This window comes from Mixophyes fleayi, chromosome 7 (assembly GCF_038048845.1).
Source record: "Mixophyes fleayi isolate aMixFle1 chromosome 7, aMixFle1.hap1, whole genome shotgun sequence".
Lineage (NCBI taxonomy): Eukaryota > Metazoa > Chordata > Amphibia > Anura > Limnodynastidae > Mixophyes > Mixophyes fleayi.
In genome coordinates, this window is record NC_134408.1 from 151,967,797 (window position 1) to 151,980,466 (window position 12,670).

General features: G+C 38.4%; 2 protein-coding genes across 3 annotated transcripts in view; one reads left to right on the plus strand and one right to left on the minus strand.

Annotated features, from left to right (window-relative positions):
* Positions 1–12,670, plus strand: part of IQCB1 (IQ motif containing B1) — a 149,991-nt gene that overhangs the window by 15,016 nt on the left and 122,305 nt on the right. The window lies entirely within an intron of this gene.
* The window catches only part of SLC15A2 (solute carrier family 15 member 2), a 38,716-nt gene continuing 27,173 nt past the window's right edge, over positions 1,128–12,670 (minus strand). The window contains exons 17-23 of the mRNA XM_075181168.1: positions 11,970–12,107; positions 10,638–10,684; positions 8,687–8,794; positions 5,823–5,916; positions 4,191–4,343; positions 3,196–3,300; positions 1,128–1,855 (exon numbers count right to left, since the gene is read on the minus strand). Of these exons, the coding sequence (XP_075037269.1) occupies positions 1,649–1,855; positions 3,196–3,300; positions 4,191–4,343; positions 5,823–5,916; positions 8,687–8,794; positions 10,638–10,684; positions 11,970–12,107 (852 nt within the window). The 3' untranslated portion in view covers positions 1,128–1,648. The remainder of the gene's footprint in view (positions 1,856–3,195; positions 3,301–4,190; positions 4,344–5,822; positions 5,917–8,686; positions 8,795–10,637; positions 10,685–11,969; positions 12,108–12,670) is intronic.

The window sequence follows — 12,670 nt, forward strand, 5'->3', positions numbered from 1 at the left end:
CAGCTCTAGCCGATTCCGATTGGCTGAATGTGCCTTGACCCCTCCTACTGATAGTACTTCTTTAGTATTATATGACGTTGCGGTTGTCTAATGACAGCGCTGTAGCAAATGGATATCTTTTAGTCCGAAAGTAAAACAATAAAAATGTCACAAAACATCAATAAACTGAATTAGACCTTAAGGAAAATTGAAAATGTTTTACTCCATGTAAAAGCTGGAATAATACTAATATATAAATCTCATTATATTGATTAAAATCCTGCATGAAAATAGTCATTTCCAGGCAATGTATGGCGCGGTGCTAACAGAATAGTCTGCTCACACTGTAGTTATCACCTGCAAACGTTGGAGTATATTTATACTACACAATCACTAGGACACTAGCGATGGTACGGAGATGTAGTGCCTCAGTGATGTCACTGGTTCCTAGTGATTTGATAGGCTGCATTCTCATCAATATTAGTTTATGCATACCTCATGAGTACCTCATACCTCGATATTGTATTTAGCATTGCTGCATCACAGAACTGGGTCATAGGTTGGAATACAACCTATCTGTGTGGAGTCTGTATGTTCTGCCTGTGTTTGGATGGCTCACTAGGAAGCCCAGGTAAGTGCCCTGGTCCCGGGACTTTCTCTGCTCTGATATGCTGGATGAACTTTTCTAATGCAGATCTGGTTCTACAGGTAGTATGTTTAAAGGGGCAGGTGGTCACCTTCAGTTAATCTTAATTTATTGACATGTACATGCCCTCCTGCAGCTAGGTTATTGTTTTACTTTTCTGGTTCCCATCTAATCAGACTTCTTTGTCTTCGTTGTCCTTGATTACACAAGCTGCTTTGTGGTAGCTGAGCTATGCCATATCCAAGGGCGGAAGAGGCATTGCTGCAACCCATAGCCAAATATAGGGCCCAGCAAAGCCGCACTAGGCTCCTGGTGCTCGGGTTGGACAGCACAGCAGTCAAACCCTCCGTACTTCAATGTTTTTACAATAAATATTACATGAAGGTATTGCACAAACCGATAAGTTAAAGTTGTTTGAATGTGGAAAGCCGTTTAAAGCTATAATTCGTTGAAATGACTTGTTAATGCTTTTATTCATCTCTGTTTGTCATTATCAGTCTTTATTAATATGGCACCAATATTCTCTAAGTACTGTATGAACCGTGGGATATGCCAAAGTCTTCAATAATGCTGTTTCCTGTAGTTTTTTTTATTTATTATAGAATGGTTTTACAATATTTACGGTAATGTACATGATTTACGGTAAAAGAGACAATAGCATGAAACTGTACAACGTGCAACAATTGTCCATATCTGTCCTACATCCACTGATTACCCATCGGAGCATTAGTAGTAAAGTGCTATATGTCAGGGATCATTCAAGCACCGACGACGATTTTCACAAATCATTTCTGGCAATGTGTTAATTCATTAACAATAACGAGTACAATGTTTAAAAGAAATTCTTCATCTTGGAAGAAAATGGTAAAATATTCCCGAATGGCGATTAAATCTCCCAAGACCAAACTGCGCAACAGAATTGCAGATTTACGCTGATAGCTACAGAGCGATCCTCCTCAATTGCTCCAACACACTTTGGTAAACCCACCGTTTCCCTCTCCAAAAAAAAAGCTTCTTCTCCATCTAGATCTTGGTCTTCTTCTCTTCCACGATGGCGTACGGATTTGGTTCGAAAAATATTTCGGGAATTTTCTTCTTGACATCCTCGTCCACTTTCTCATCCTCCTCCAGCAAATCATCAGGATTTACAGGAACAAAGAAATAGCCCATGATGGAGAAGATGACGCTGACGGCAATGAGGAGAGCGGCGAATAGGAAAAACTCCGCCCACTGCGGGGTGAAAGATACAGTGTCAGGCATGCAATACAGAGACACTAATCTAGACATGTACTGTATGTGAATGAAGAGCAAAGACCTACTGTGGGGTCTACATCAATTGTCCATCACATTTCCATTCTAGTGACCAGTATACAATTCAAAGAGCATCCTCGTGACCAGTATACAATACAGAGCACATTCTAGTGACCAGTATAAACTACAGAGCGCATTCTAGTAACCGGTATACAATGCAGAGCGCATTCTAGTGACTAGTATACAATGCATATAGCATTCTAGTGACCAGTATACAATTCAAAGAGCATCCTCGTGACCAGTATACAATACAGAGCACATTCTAGTGACCAGTATAAACTACAGAGCGCATTCTAGTAACCAGTATACAATACAGAGCGCATTCTAGTGACTGGTATACAATGCATATAGCATTCTAGTGACCAGTATACAATTCAAAGAGCATCCTCGTGACCAGTATACAATACAGAGCACATTCTAGTGACCACTATAAACTACAGAGCGCATTCTAGTAACCAGTATGCAATACAGAGCGCATTCTAGTGACTGGTATACAATGCATATAGCATTCTAGTGACCAGTATACAATTCAAAGAGCATCCTCGTGACCAGTATACAATACAGAGCACATTCTAGTGACTGGTATACAATGCATATAGCATTCTAGTGACCACTATACACTGCAGAGAGCATTCTAGTGACCGGTATACAATGCATATAGTATTCTAGTGACCACTATATAATGCAGAGAGCATTCCAGTGACCCATATACAATACAGAGAGCATTCCAGTGACCCATATACAATACAGAGAGCATTCTAGTTAACACTATGATGCACAAAAAGCTTTTTTGGGATTAATATGCAATACACAGAGTAACTTACCGGCAGATATATAATACACAGACTATATTAATGACCACTATTTAATGGGGACATTATTACATAATGCAGACTGGTGACTATACAAGTAGTGATTTAAAGTTAAGTGTAAGTGCATTTCCGCTACATCATTTTGTGCGTCATGTAAATTTTGTTGCACTGCACACACGCAACTTGCACCAGTGTTTTGATCTCCCCTTATCTAACACTTGCAGCCCCTTGTGCTTCAAGAGAGGAATCGGACTTTCACATGTGGATCAGCTGGGCACAAATTTTGGGTTAAAGCTGTGTCGGATTGGTGCATTTGCAGCATATTTATCTTGTATCCGTTAACTTGTACGTGGATGTAAGTGTGATGACCTATACGCACCTCTAACCCCCCCTCCCCCCCACTCACATAATGCAGATCCTTCATCTCTGGTGTCTATAACCTCTTACCTGCTCCAGGGTTCCCGCCTGAGCCACAATCAGCACAATCACATTGCCGAAAGCTATGGTGAGCAGCCACCCCGCTTGGAGAACAGACTTCATGCTGGCCGGAGCCTGGAGACATAAAGGACAGTGTTATTCCTAGGGTGATGGAGCTCAGAATAAGAGCATTATAGGGCAGCTCGGCGCTATGACACAGAACAATGGTGTTATATTCATTCATCTTCACATATTCTGATCAAGCAGCAGCCACCAATTTAATTAAGAATATTGAGAATCGTGCACATGTCGTACAGCTTTATACACAATGATATAAACTCCAAGCCAAAGTCTGATAAAGAGTCAATGGTGGAGAATTAAAACCACAAGAACATGAAATATAAGTTGCAGTAAAGTGCTGTCATATTTAGGGAGGGGCTCACAGGTGTCCCCCAAAATTACTAGTAAGTCAGGAGCAAACGCAGAAATTGTAGAGGGGGGTTTCCACACCACGCCACCAGTGGGCGTGACCAGCATGCATGGGGGCGTGGCTATAATATTAGACAGTGCTTGGCTGCTCTCCAACTCTTCCTATCCCCATAATATACATGGGCAATGCTGCGTGGACTACTGTTAGGTGCACGCAGCTCTCCCTTTTCAAGCAGAGCTGTGTGAAGCTGGGGCAGGGTCCAGCCACCTCAATTATACAGTGCCCCAGGCTTGGAGGAGGGTTTCCAGGTACTAGGAACCCCCCCCCCCCCTCAGTTTGCCTATGTAAGTATACAATAAAACAACACCAGTAGCTAGCAATGGTCCATACAAACTGTATATTAATTACACTATGTAGTTTAGGCTGTGCTCGGACAGGATATACTATTATTATACTGTTATATATGAGTATTATCCTATTCTTGTCCTGTAAGATGTCACCTCCTATAATTGTATACCCCTCCCCCGTCCGGTTCCGTCAGACTGTCCGGACATCTGCCAGGAATTGATGATCGGATCAGATCGTCGGACATTACCTGGGAATAGGAGAATTCCAGGCCGGTGATTGAAAACATAACTTCTCCGGCACTGAGCAGAAAATACTGCGGCACCTGCCACGCAACGTGGAAACTATTCGCCTCAACGTCTTCGGCCACTACTGCGCTAATCTCGTTCTTAGTGTCATCCATCTGTAAAACAAAAAAAACGCCTCTTAAGTATAATAGGGTCTGTGCATTACGCCTGGTTTGTTGTATTTTACCATCAGCGGGAAGGTGTATTTCATAGAACATGAAGGAAATGTTTGTGTCACTTATTATATCAAAGGTTTAGAAGCATTTTGTGTACGCTACAACAAAAATATCCTTTAAGTACGTGTCGGTTTCATTTTCCTTGTTGAATTGTTTAATGATGGGAATTTCCCTGAATAACTGAAGTTTAAGAGATCACTTAAAGACCTCTGTCTGATCCAATATTTATGAGTAGCCAATCAGTTATCTAGGAACCAGTGACATCACTGAGGCTGCGGTATCATGATGATTGGTTCAGCCAGTTATAATTCGCGGTCTCTGTTTTGTCCAGATGACAGATAACATGTAATGACCAGGAGGAAGAATAGGTATCTGTGGCCTTTAATGGTGAATATATTAGCGAAATTGTGGATTGCAGCGTGACTGTAAAAATAATCTGTATGGCATAGAAATAAATTGATTCTTTCAGTAAAACCTGCTCTACAAGAAGTGGAGAATATAGAGTAAGTTGGACATGCAGGAGTGGAGGATTTGGAGTAAGTTGGACATGCAGGAGTGGAGGATTTGGAGTAAGTTGGACATGCAGGAGTGGAGGATTTGAAATAAGTTGGACATGCAGGAGTGGAGGATATGGAGTAAGTTGGACATGCAGGAGTGGAGGATGTGGAGTAAGTTGGACATGCAGAAGTGGAGATCAAACTCTACTGATAATACTACTTCAAGTGATGCAAAAAATGATCAGAAATGGAATTCATAATGTCAGACAGTTAAAGTTAGTAAAAGTGATAGCTGTTAGTAAAAAAGAGATCAGTGTAAATATGAATTTACTGATACCTAAAAGAAACTAGCAGTTTGGACGTAAGCAAAGTGATGGGTCTAGTGCGGGAGTAACTGGGGACCGGTATCTTCTGTAAGTTAGAGAAATTTCTTGGTAAATTGGCGATTATAAATATAAGTATATGTATATATATATATATATATATATATATATATATATATATATATATATATATATATATATATATATATATGAAACTGTTGCAATACCACTTGCGGTCCATGGATGGCAGTACAGAGCCAAACCCATTATTTCTATGTTCTGCTTATTAGACTGTTGCAGTGACTTGTACGGTGTTTATGGTGACAGAATCTGTAACTTTACTCTGTATTTTTGCCACTGCTTTATGTGACTGTTTAAGGCTGGGAGTCATTTACTTGTAAACTACGATCTCTCTATAATTTCATAATTTAAAAAATTATGAATAGAAATATTTAGTGTCTATGTGTGATATTAATTTTCGGTCATATTAATAAATAGTTGTAGAAAGAAAAGTGATTCTCAACCCTAACTTTAAATAGAATACATTTTAATTATATTATGAAATTCCTATGTGGTGGTAAAAGCAGAATGTTACTTACGCTCCGCAGTACAGCCGTGTACGCCCCCCCAAAGTCCAACAAGCCGAGGCGAATAGAGTACTCTTTACCCCCAATCCGACCTTTTACAGTTGCACTGATGAGAAAAACAATAATACTCAGGTAAAGTACAAGCGGTATACGGATAACGTACATATAATGGCAGCTTATAGAGGCATCATCTGGAAATGACTTAATTTGGACATATTTCTCAGCATATTAAATAAAGACATTATAAGACTGGATAGTATTAAAACACCTTTGTATCGTATGCAGACACATAGGGCCTGATTCATTAAGGAACTCAAAGTGACCGCAATTTGCGTCTTTGGAAATTGGATGGAAGTTGCGTGCAAGTGCGCTCGTATTCAAGCACAAAACGATCTGAATAAATGTTCAAGTTTAAAGCGGGTCTAAGTCCACACGGCCTATACAGCACTTGCCGTAAGCAGACAGACAACACTGCAGAATACACACAATGTATATATGTATAGAAATCAGCATCAGAATGCACAGATAAAAAAATATTAATTACATTAACACATGTTAATAATAGAATCATTAATTTAAATACATTGAGTTTTTTTTTTACATTAATCAGGATGTCATTAATGTCTGCTCTATATGAAATAAATTTTTAGAGTACACTTAATCGCAAACACATGTTCTAGCATACATACACAGCGTCATCACTATCATTCGATGCTTACACCAGACCTGTAGCTGGTCCAAATGATACGGCTAAAAATCACAAACCTGAGAGATGCACAGAGCTTGTATCTGACTGATGTGCTGCCCTCAGCCTTGGCACGCCCTTACTGTACATTGACCCATGCGCATACTCTCCTTCCCTCCCCCGTTCCGCCATCGTAGGCTGTCGGAAGTGTTTCCTTTGTGTTCAAAGGTAAATTGTCTACACTTGCAATCACTGGTGTATAACCTGTTTCTGAGCATCCGCAGAGTCATTTTACACAACATACTGCATGTATTGAGATTTTCGTTCCTTAATGAATCGGGGCCATAGATACATAATAATGCAGATGCTACATATCTGCTGACGTCCAGACACAAAACACATCTTACTGCATCAAGCTACAAAGACCGACATCCAGATTAACTCACATGTTAGATACAATTATAGTGACTAACAATAGTCCAAAGACCGTTCATAAAGTGTGACATGGGTTTATGTTTGTTCATAAATAGATACTATCTTATATCTAGTAATAAAGTAAGTTAAAATATATCACCTGTCAAAGAAAAAACAACCACTTGAAACATATATCTAAAGTATTCTGATCTGAGTGCAATAACTGCTGATGGGATTTCCTATCCGTGTCTTTAAACGTGGCCTCTATATAAAGTCTGGGCCTCTCCAGGATCCTAATCATTCAGCTTCTGTTTCTTGTTGAAATTCAAGTTATCAAACTAACATTGGATGGACCACAATGCACCAGGCTGTGTTAATGGCAGTTTTCAGGTGATAGGAGTATATTTAAGGATGGATTAAATTTCTTATTTGGGCATCGCAGCAGATATCGAAGGTATCTAAGAACACAAAAGCAGTCCCCATACTGCAGCTTACTCGCTGTCCCCTCTGGTCACTATTACTTTGCGATAGTGACCATAGAAACAGAAATAGCTAAAATGTGTGTTTTAATAAATGCTTCTCACCTTTCATTATTTAGTAATGCAATAAGCAATGAAAATGATCGTGGCAAAAAAAAGTGGTAGATAATAAATATGCGCCTTAATGTTATATGTAGAGATGGTCGTATTGAGTGGGTCAATATGGAATTCATCCTAAGTTTAGAGATTTGTTGTAGGTGAATTCAGGAATTCTGTATTGATGCAGAAGTTTTCCTGAGAACGTTGAACTGTTATTAATATTATTATAATTATTATTATTATTATGTCTTTATAAGGCGCCACAAATTTTCCGCAGCGCTGTACAATAATCACAATACAAACGATAGACCACACAGGGAAAACAGTACAGAACAATAAAGGAGTAATGCCATAACTCCAAAGCTCCAGACATAGCAATTATAATGAAGTTGGAGCATAGAGTAGGTGTAGAGACAGGAGGGAAGAGGGCCCTGCTCGCAAGAGCTTACATCCTAAAGGAAGGCAAACAGACAGGAGGCCGTAGAGGGGAATATTGGTGGAAGCTTAACCAGTGGCCACAATTATCCAGATTTGCAATTTAAATGTCTTGTTCCATTGTCTGAGTGTGTGTTTTGAAAACTGGGCGCAGTGATTTGCAATTCACTGATTTGAGTGGCAAATTGATCCAATTACCCTGTAGAAATGGTGATTTGGGTTATTTGACGCAATTTTTGATTTTGCGAATCGGTTCAAATAAAATTTGGGTGGTTTTGTACCTGTTCTACTGTTTTGTGGTAACAGACCAATGGCCGCATAATCGGCTCACCGCACAATACTGTTATAATTTACAATAGGATTTACAATATAGGTGTCACGTGAGCAAAAAAGCTTAAATAAATAATCAAATAATTTAATAATAGACGGCAGATTGTGGCTGACAACAGCGATTGGCTGAAGAGATGTTTAAACAGGGGGAATCGTTCAGTGCTGGAGAGGGGAGCATACGATTGGTTGTGAAATGTGGCCAATCACGTGCAGACCGATTGCTGACATCATTAAGAAGCGATCCTTAACACCTTGCTTTTAGGCACTTTACATAATACATATAATTCATTGTAAAATGAACTTAACAGAGGAATAAATATTCCAGATAACTAGTATACACCTGTGCACAATTTAAAGAATTTCACCCATTCATGTATAGTACATTGAATTATCTTTGTTATAACTGTAATATAGATAAACATTACATAACTTACTTTGCTCTCTTCTGTGTAAAATATTCTGATGTACCGTTAATATCAACATTTAAAGTTTCTTTCTCAATAGTAATATTTTCTACCTTCACTTGCAGCATATTGATAAACCTGAAAGAGAAGATAATGTGCGATTAGGAAACATGGGCTCTGTGTTCAGCACGTAACTAAGGCTCCTTTATAATCCCCCCATAACACACATCTTTTTTTTTATTTTTTATTTTTAATATATTAATGCTTGATATTTCTTTGCATACTTTACATTACACCAAGTCTGAATGTACGTACCCTTCATGGCCAGTGTCACTGAGTTTGAAAAATGGCAGAAAATTTGGTTTATAATGTATACTAAAATGAAAAATGGCAACTAGCGTCATGGTTCCAAATCACTGTTTGCAACATGGTGGCACAGTGGTTAGCATTGCTGCATCTCAGCCCTGAGGTCATGGGTTTGATTTTGACAGTGTGGAGTTTGTATATTCTTCCCGTGTTTGCGTGGGTTCTCTCCAGTTATCTCCCACAGTCCAAAAACATCCTGGTAGTATAATTGTTTTCTGACACTTTGGACTCTAGTGTGTGTTTGGTGGAGAATTTAGATTGTAAGCTCTACTTGCTCAGGGACTGATGTGAATGATTAGCATCTGTTCAGAGCTGAGTAATATGATTGGCGCTTTCTAAAAACAAATAATGATAATTGTGTGTGTCGCAGTCCTAGACTGGATGAGTCACAAGAATTTAGAAGTGATTAGTGAGGAATCTTAAGTGAAAAGTAGCAGTTTAAGAAAAACTCTGCACAAACTATAACTATACTGTAACACCCCCGTCTCCCACAATTTGAGAGATAATCGCCCCCTCGCTGATCAGTTCTCCTAACGGAGGAGTTTGAGGACTATTGGCAGAATTGGAATTATTTGTTACATTAAATAATCTTCCTAATACTGTTATATTAGCGGAGTAAGACATGAAGAAACATATCTTCATTTGTATATAGACTGTTAAGAACATAAAGAACTAACCAGGAACTTGCATTATTTACTCCGTATGTGTCTTTTTAAATAAAATGATTGCAAATATGAAAATTATAAAATAATATATAAATATCTTATCACAATAATCTAAATATAATTAAAAGAATAAATTAATAAAATGCAGAGCACAAAAAATAATATGTTGCTGACCTAAAGAGTTAGAATTTACAAGTGAAGTGTAAAAAATAATTATACTTCTTAAATAGTTATATTCTGGAGATATCCCTTATTATATATTTAATACATTGGTTTACATTTTCCTTTAAAAAGCTGCTGTCTTGTTGTAACTTATGAAAATATGTGTTATGTTCTACATTAACCCAATTTTTCACTACAGTTTTCAAACCTGACGTTTTTGGTGTTAAAAGTTGTGTTGTTTCTTTCTGAATATATCACTCTTTAAAAACAACAATCCGTTATTAGCAGTTTAAATATAACGGGGCCTTTGTTTATTTTATAGAGTAGTTGTACAAGGGTTTGAACATATTTTCAAGGGTGATAACATGATGTCACTGTTTAAATATCATATAATAAGTATAAAATGAATATCTAAGATAAACTACGTTATTGCATTTCAGTAATACTTGGAAAAATCAATGCTTGAATATGTGGGCGTTAAATTTCATCCTTTTGCAGCGGGTCAGCGAGTATTTAGCATTGTAAGTTGGTTTAAAGAAACAGCGACGCTGATGGTGCACATTGGGGATTGGCGAATCACAAGAGCGTGATTACTATTGCTGAAACCCACTGAACTATAAGGAGACCGGTGCACAGTATAAAGTACATGCCTAGTCTCAACTCTTTGTCTGTTTTACCCAGTTTGTTTATTACTTTACTGTGTATGTCCCCAATTGCACAGCGCTACGGAATATGTTGGCGCTATATTAAATGATGATGATAGTATCTGTACGGGTGACAAGACCTACCTCACAGCCGCTAATCCGTTAGAGGGCTTTTCATTTTTATCCAAAATCTACAACACAAGAAAAATTTAATTTGTCATAATATTGTAAAAAAATATTCAACAGGATATGAGGACATCTTATTACTTGTAATATGTAACTCTTCTGCCACTTGTCCTGGTCACAGTTATTTATCCACTAGAACAACTAGACAGACTATGCTTTTCTTTAGGCTTAAATTGCTTGTTGTTACTTTCTTTATAAAGAATATTGGTTATTAACCATGGACCAGAATGGTGAAAGGAAGGAAGGTGGATGTACCATTCTGGTCTCCATTTTATCCATAAATAAAAGTGTAGCGTAGGGATCAATAACCCAGATGCTCTAAACTTAACGTCATTAAATGCCTTTAGGTCTCCCATACAGCAGAAGTTATGCTCTAACAGAGCCGAAGCTAGGGCTATGCGACAGGGGCGACCGCCCAGGACACGATGCTGAAGGGGGGCGCAGGTTAGGAATATTTTATTATTGATGGTTCACTAGTTATGGAACCAAAGGCAATCCCCTGATTCGGTGTTCGGAAGATCTTTATTTTCACATATATATTCGCTAAGATTAGCCGTTGAATATTGAACTTGGAAGGAATTTATTTCAAGCAGTAGTCTCCTAATGTGCAGGACAGTGGCTCAGTGGTTAGCACTTCTGCTCACAGCACTGGGGTCATTAGGTCAATTCCCGACCATGGCCTTATCTGTGAGGAGTTTGTGTGGGTTTCCTCCGGGTGCTCCGGTTTCCTCCCACACTCCAAAAACATACTAGTAGGTTAATTGGCTGCTATTAAATTGATCTTAGTCTCTCTCTGTCTGTCTGTCTGTGTGTGTGTGTGTGTGTTAGGGAATTTAGACTGTAAGCTCCAATGGGGCAGGGACTGATGTGAGTGAGTTCTCTGTACAGCGCTGCGGAATTAGTGGCGCTATATAAATAGAGAATGATGATGATGGTTCATCTCATCCGATTTCCATCACCATCCACCTCATAATTACAAGTACCCTCACCATCATTATCTGACCCCTTCAAGGTGCCTCTCTCACCATCAACCCCTTTATCACCAATCAGCCCCATCTGAGCAGGATGTATTTAGCTGATTATTGATTAGCACTTTCTGCTTTATGATCAGAAATACTGTTCCCTGTGCAATATTTATTTCTGTTTTTATTTAAAAAAACAAACCAAAAAAAATTATTAAAATTTGGTTTGGATTTTTTGCAATAAATGGCTGAAACTTACAGGTCCCTCTTTTTAAACTTATACACTATTTTTTAATTGATAAGTTTTACCATAATATTCCCCACTTACTAATTTGCAGAATCCATTGCTGTCGACAACTAAGGTGTTGGTGGTTTTCACATCGAGATAGATCCCTGGGCAGCTCACACCTCCCGTCACACGAATCTCTTGTGTATCAGTGACAATTAATTTGACATATTCTGGATCCTGAAGAAACAACACAAGACAGCATTAGACATCACTTTGTTACTCAGGAAACTCAACCAGTGAAACAAACAACTGCCTGTTATATGCTGGGAAAACAGAATCACACAAGGAAGATAAATCGTGGGTTTAGTAAAAGTTGCATAATGACATACAAACCAATGGTCAGCTGTCTTTTATCCCTAAATTTAAGGGACAATTCTGCCCTTTTCCCAGAACCTTTGTGTCACTCTTAGTGTCCTTAATCTACTGCACAGTATCACTTCTTTGCAGGTTGCAGATCTTAATATTTACTCTTGTGCAATGTTTGGGACCATGAGAACTCTTGATGTTGGCCTAAAGACCTTTGACTAGTAACATAGTTGATGAGGTTGAAAAAAGACACCAGTCCATCAAGTTCAACCTATTTTGGATTTCCTGCGATTCCTCTTATATTTGAAATTGATCCAGATGAAGAAACCGCCAATCTGTTTTAAACAGGAAAAATCTCTCCTGACTCAATATTGCAGTCCTATTTCTCTCTGGATCCACTACTAATTCAAATTACTAATTTGAATTAATGGTTA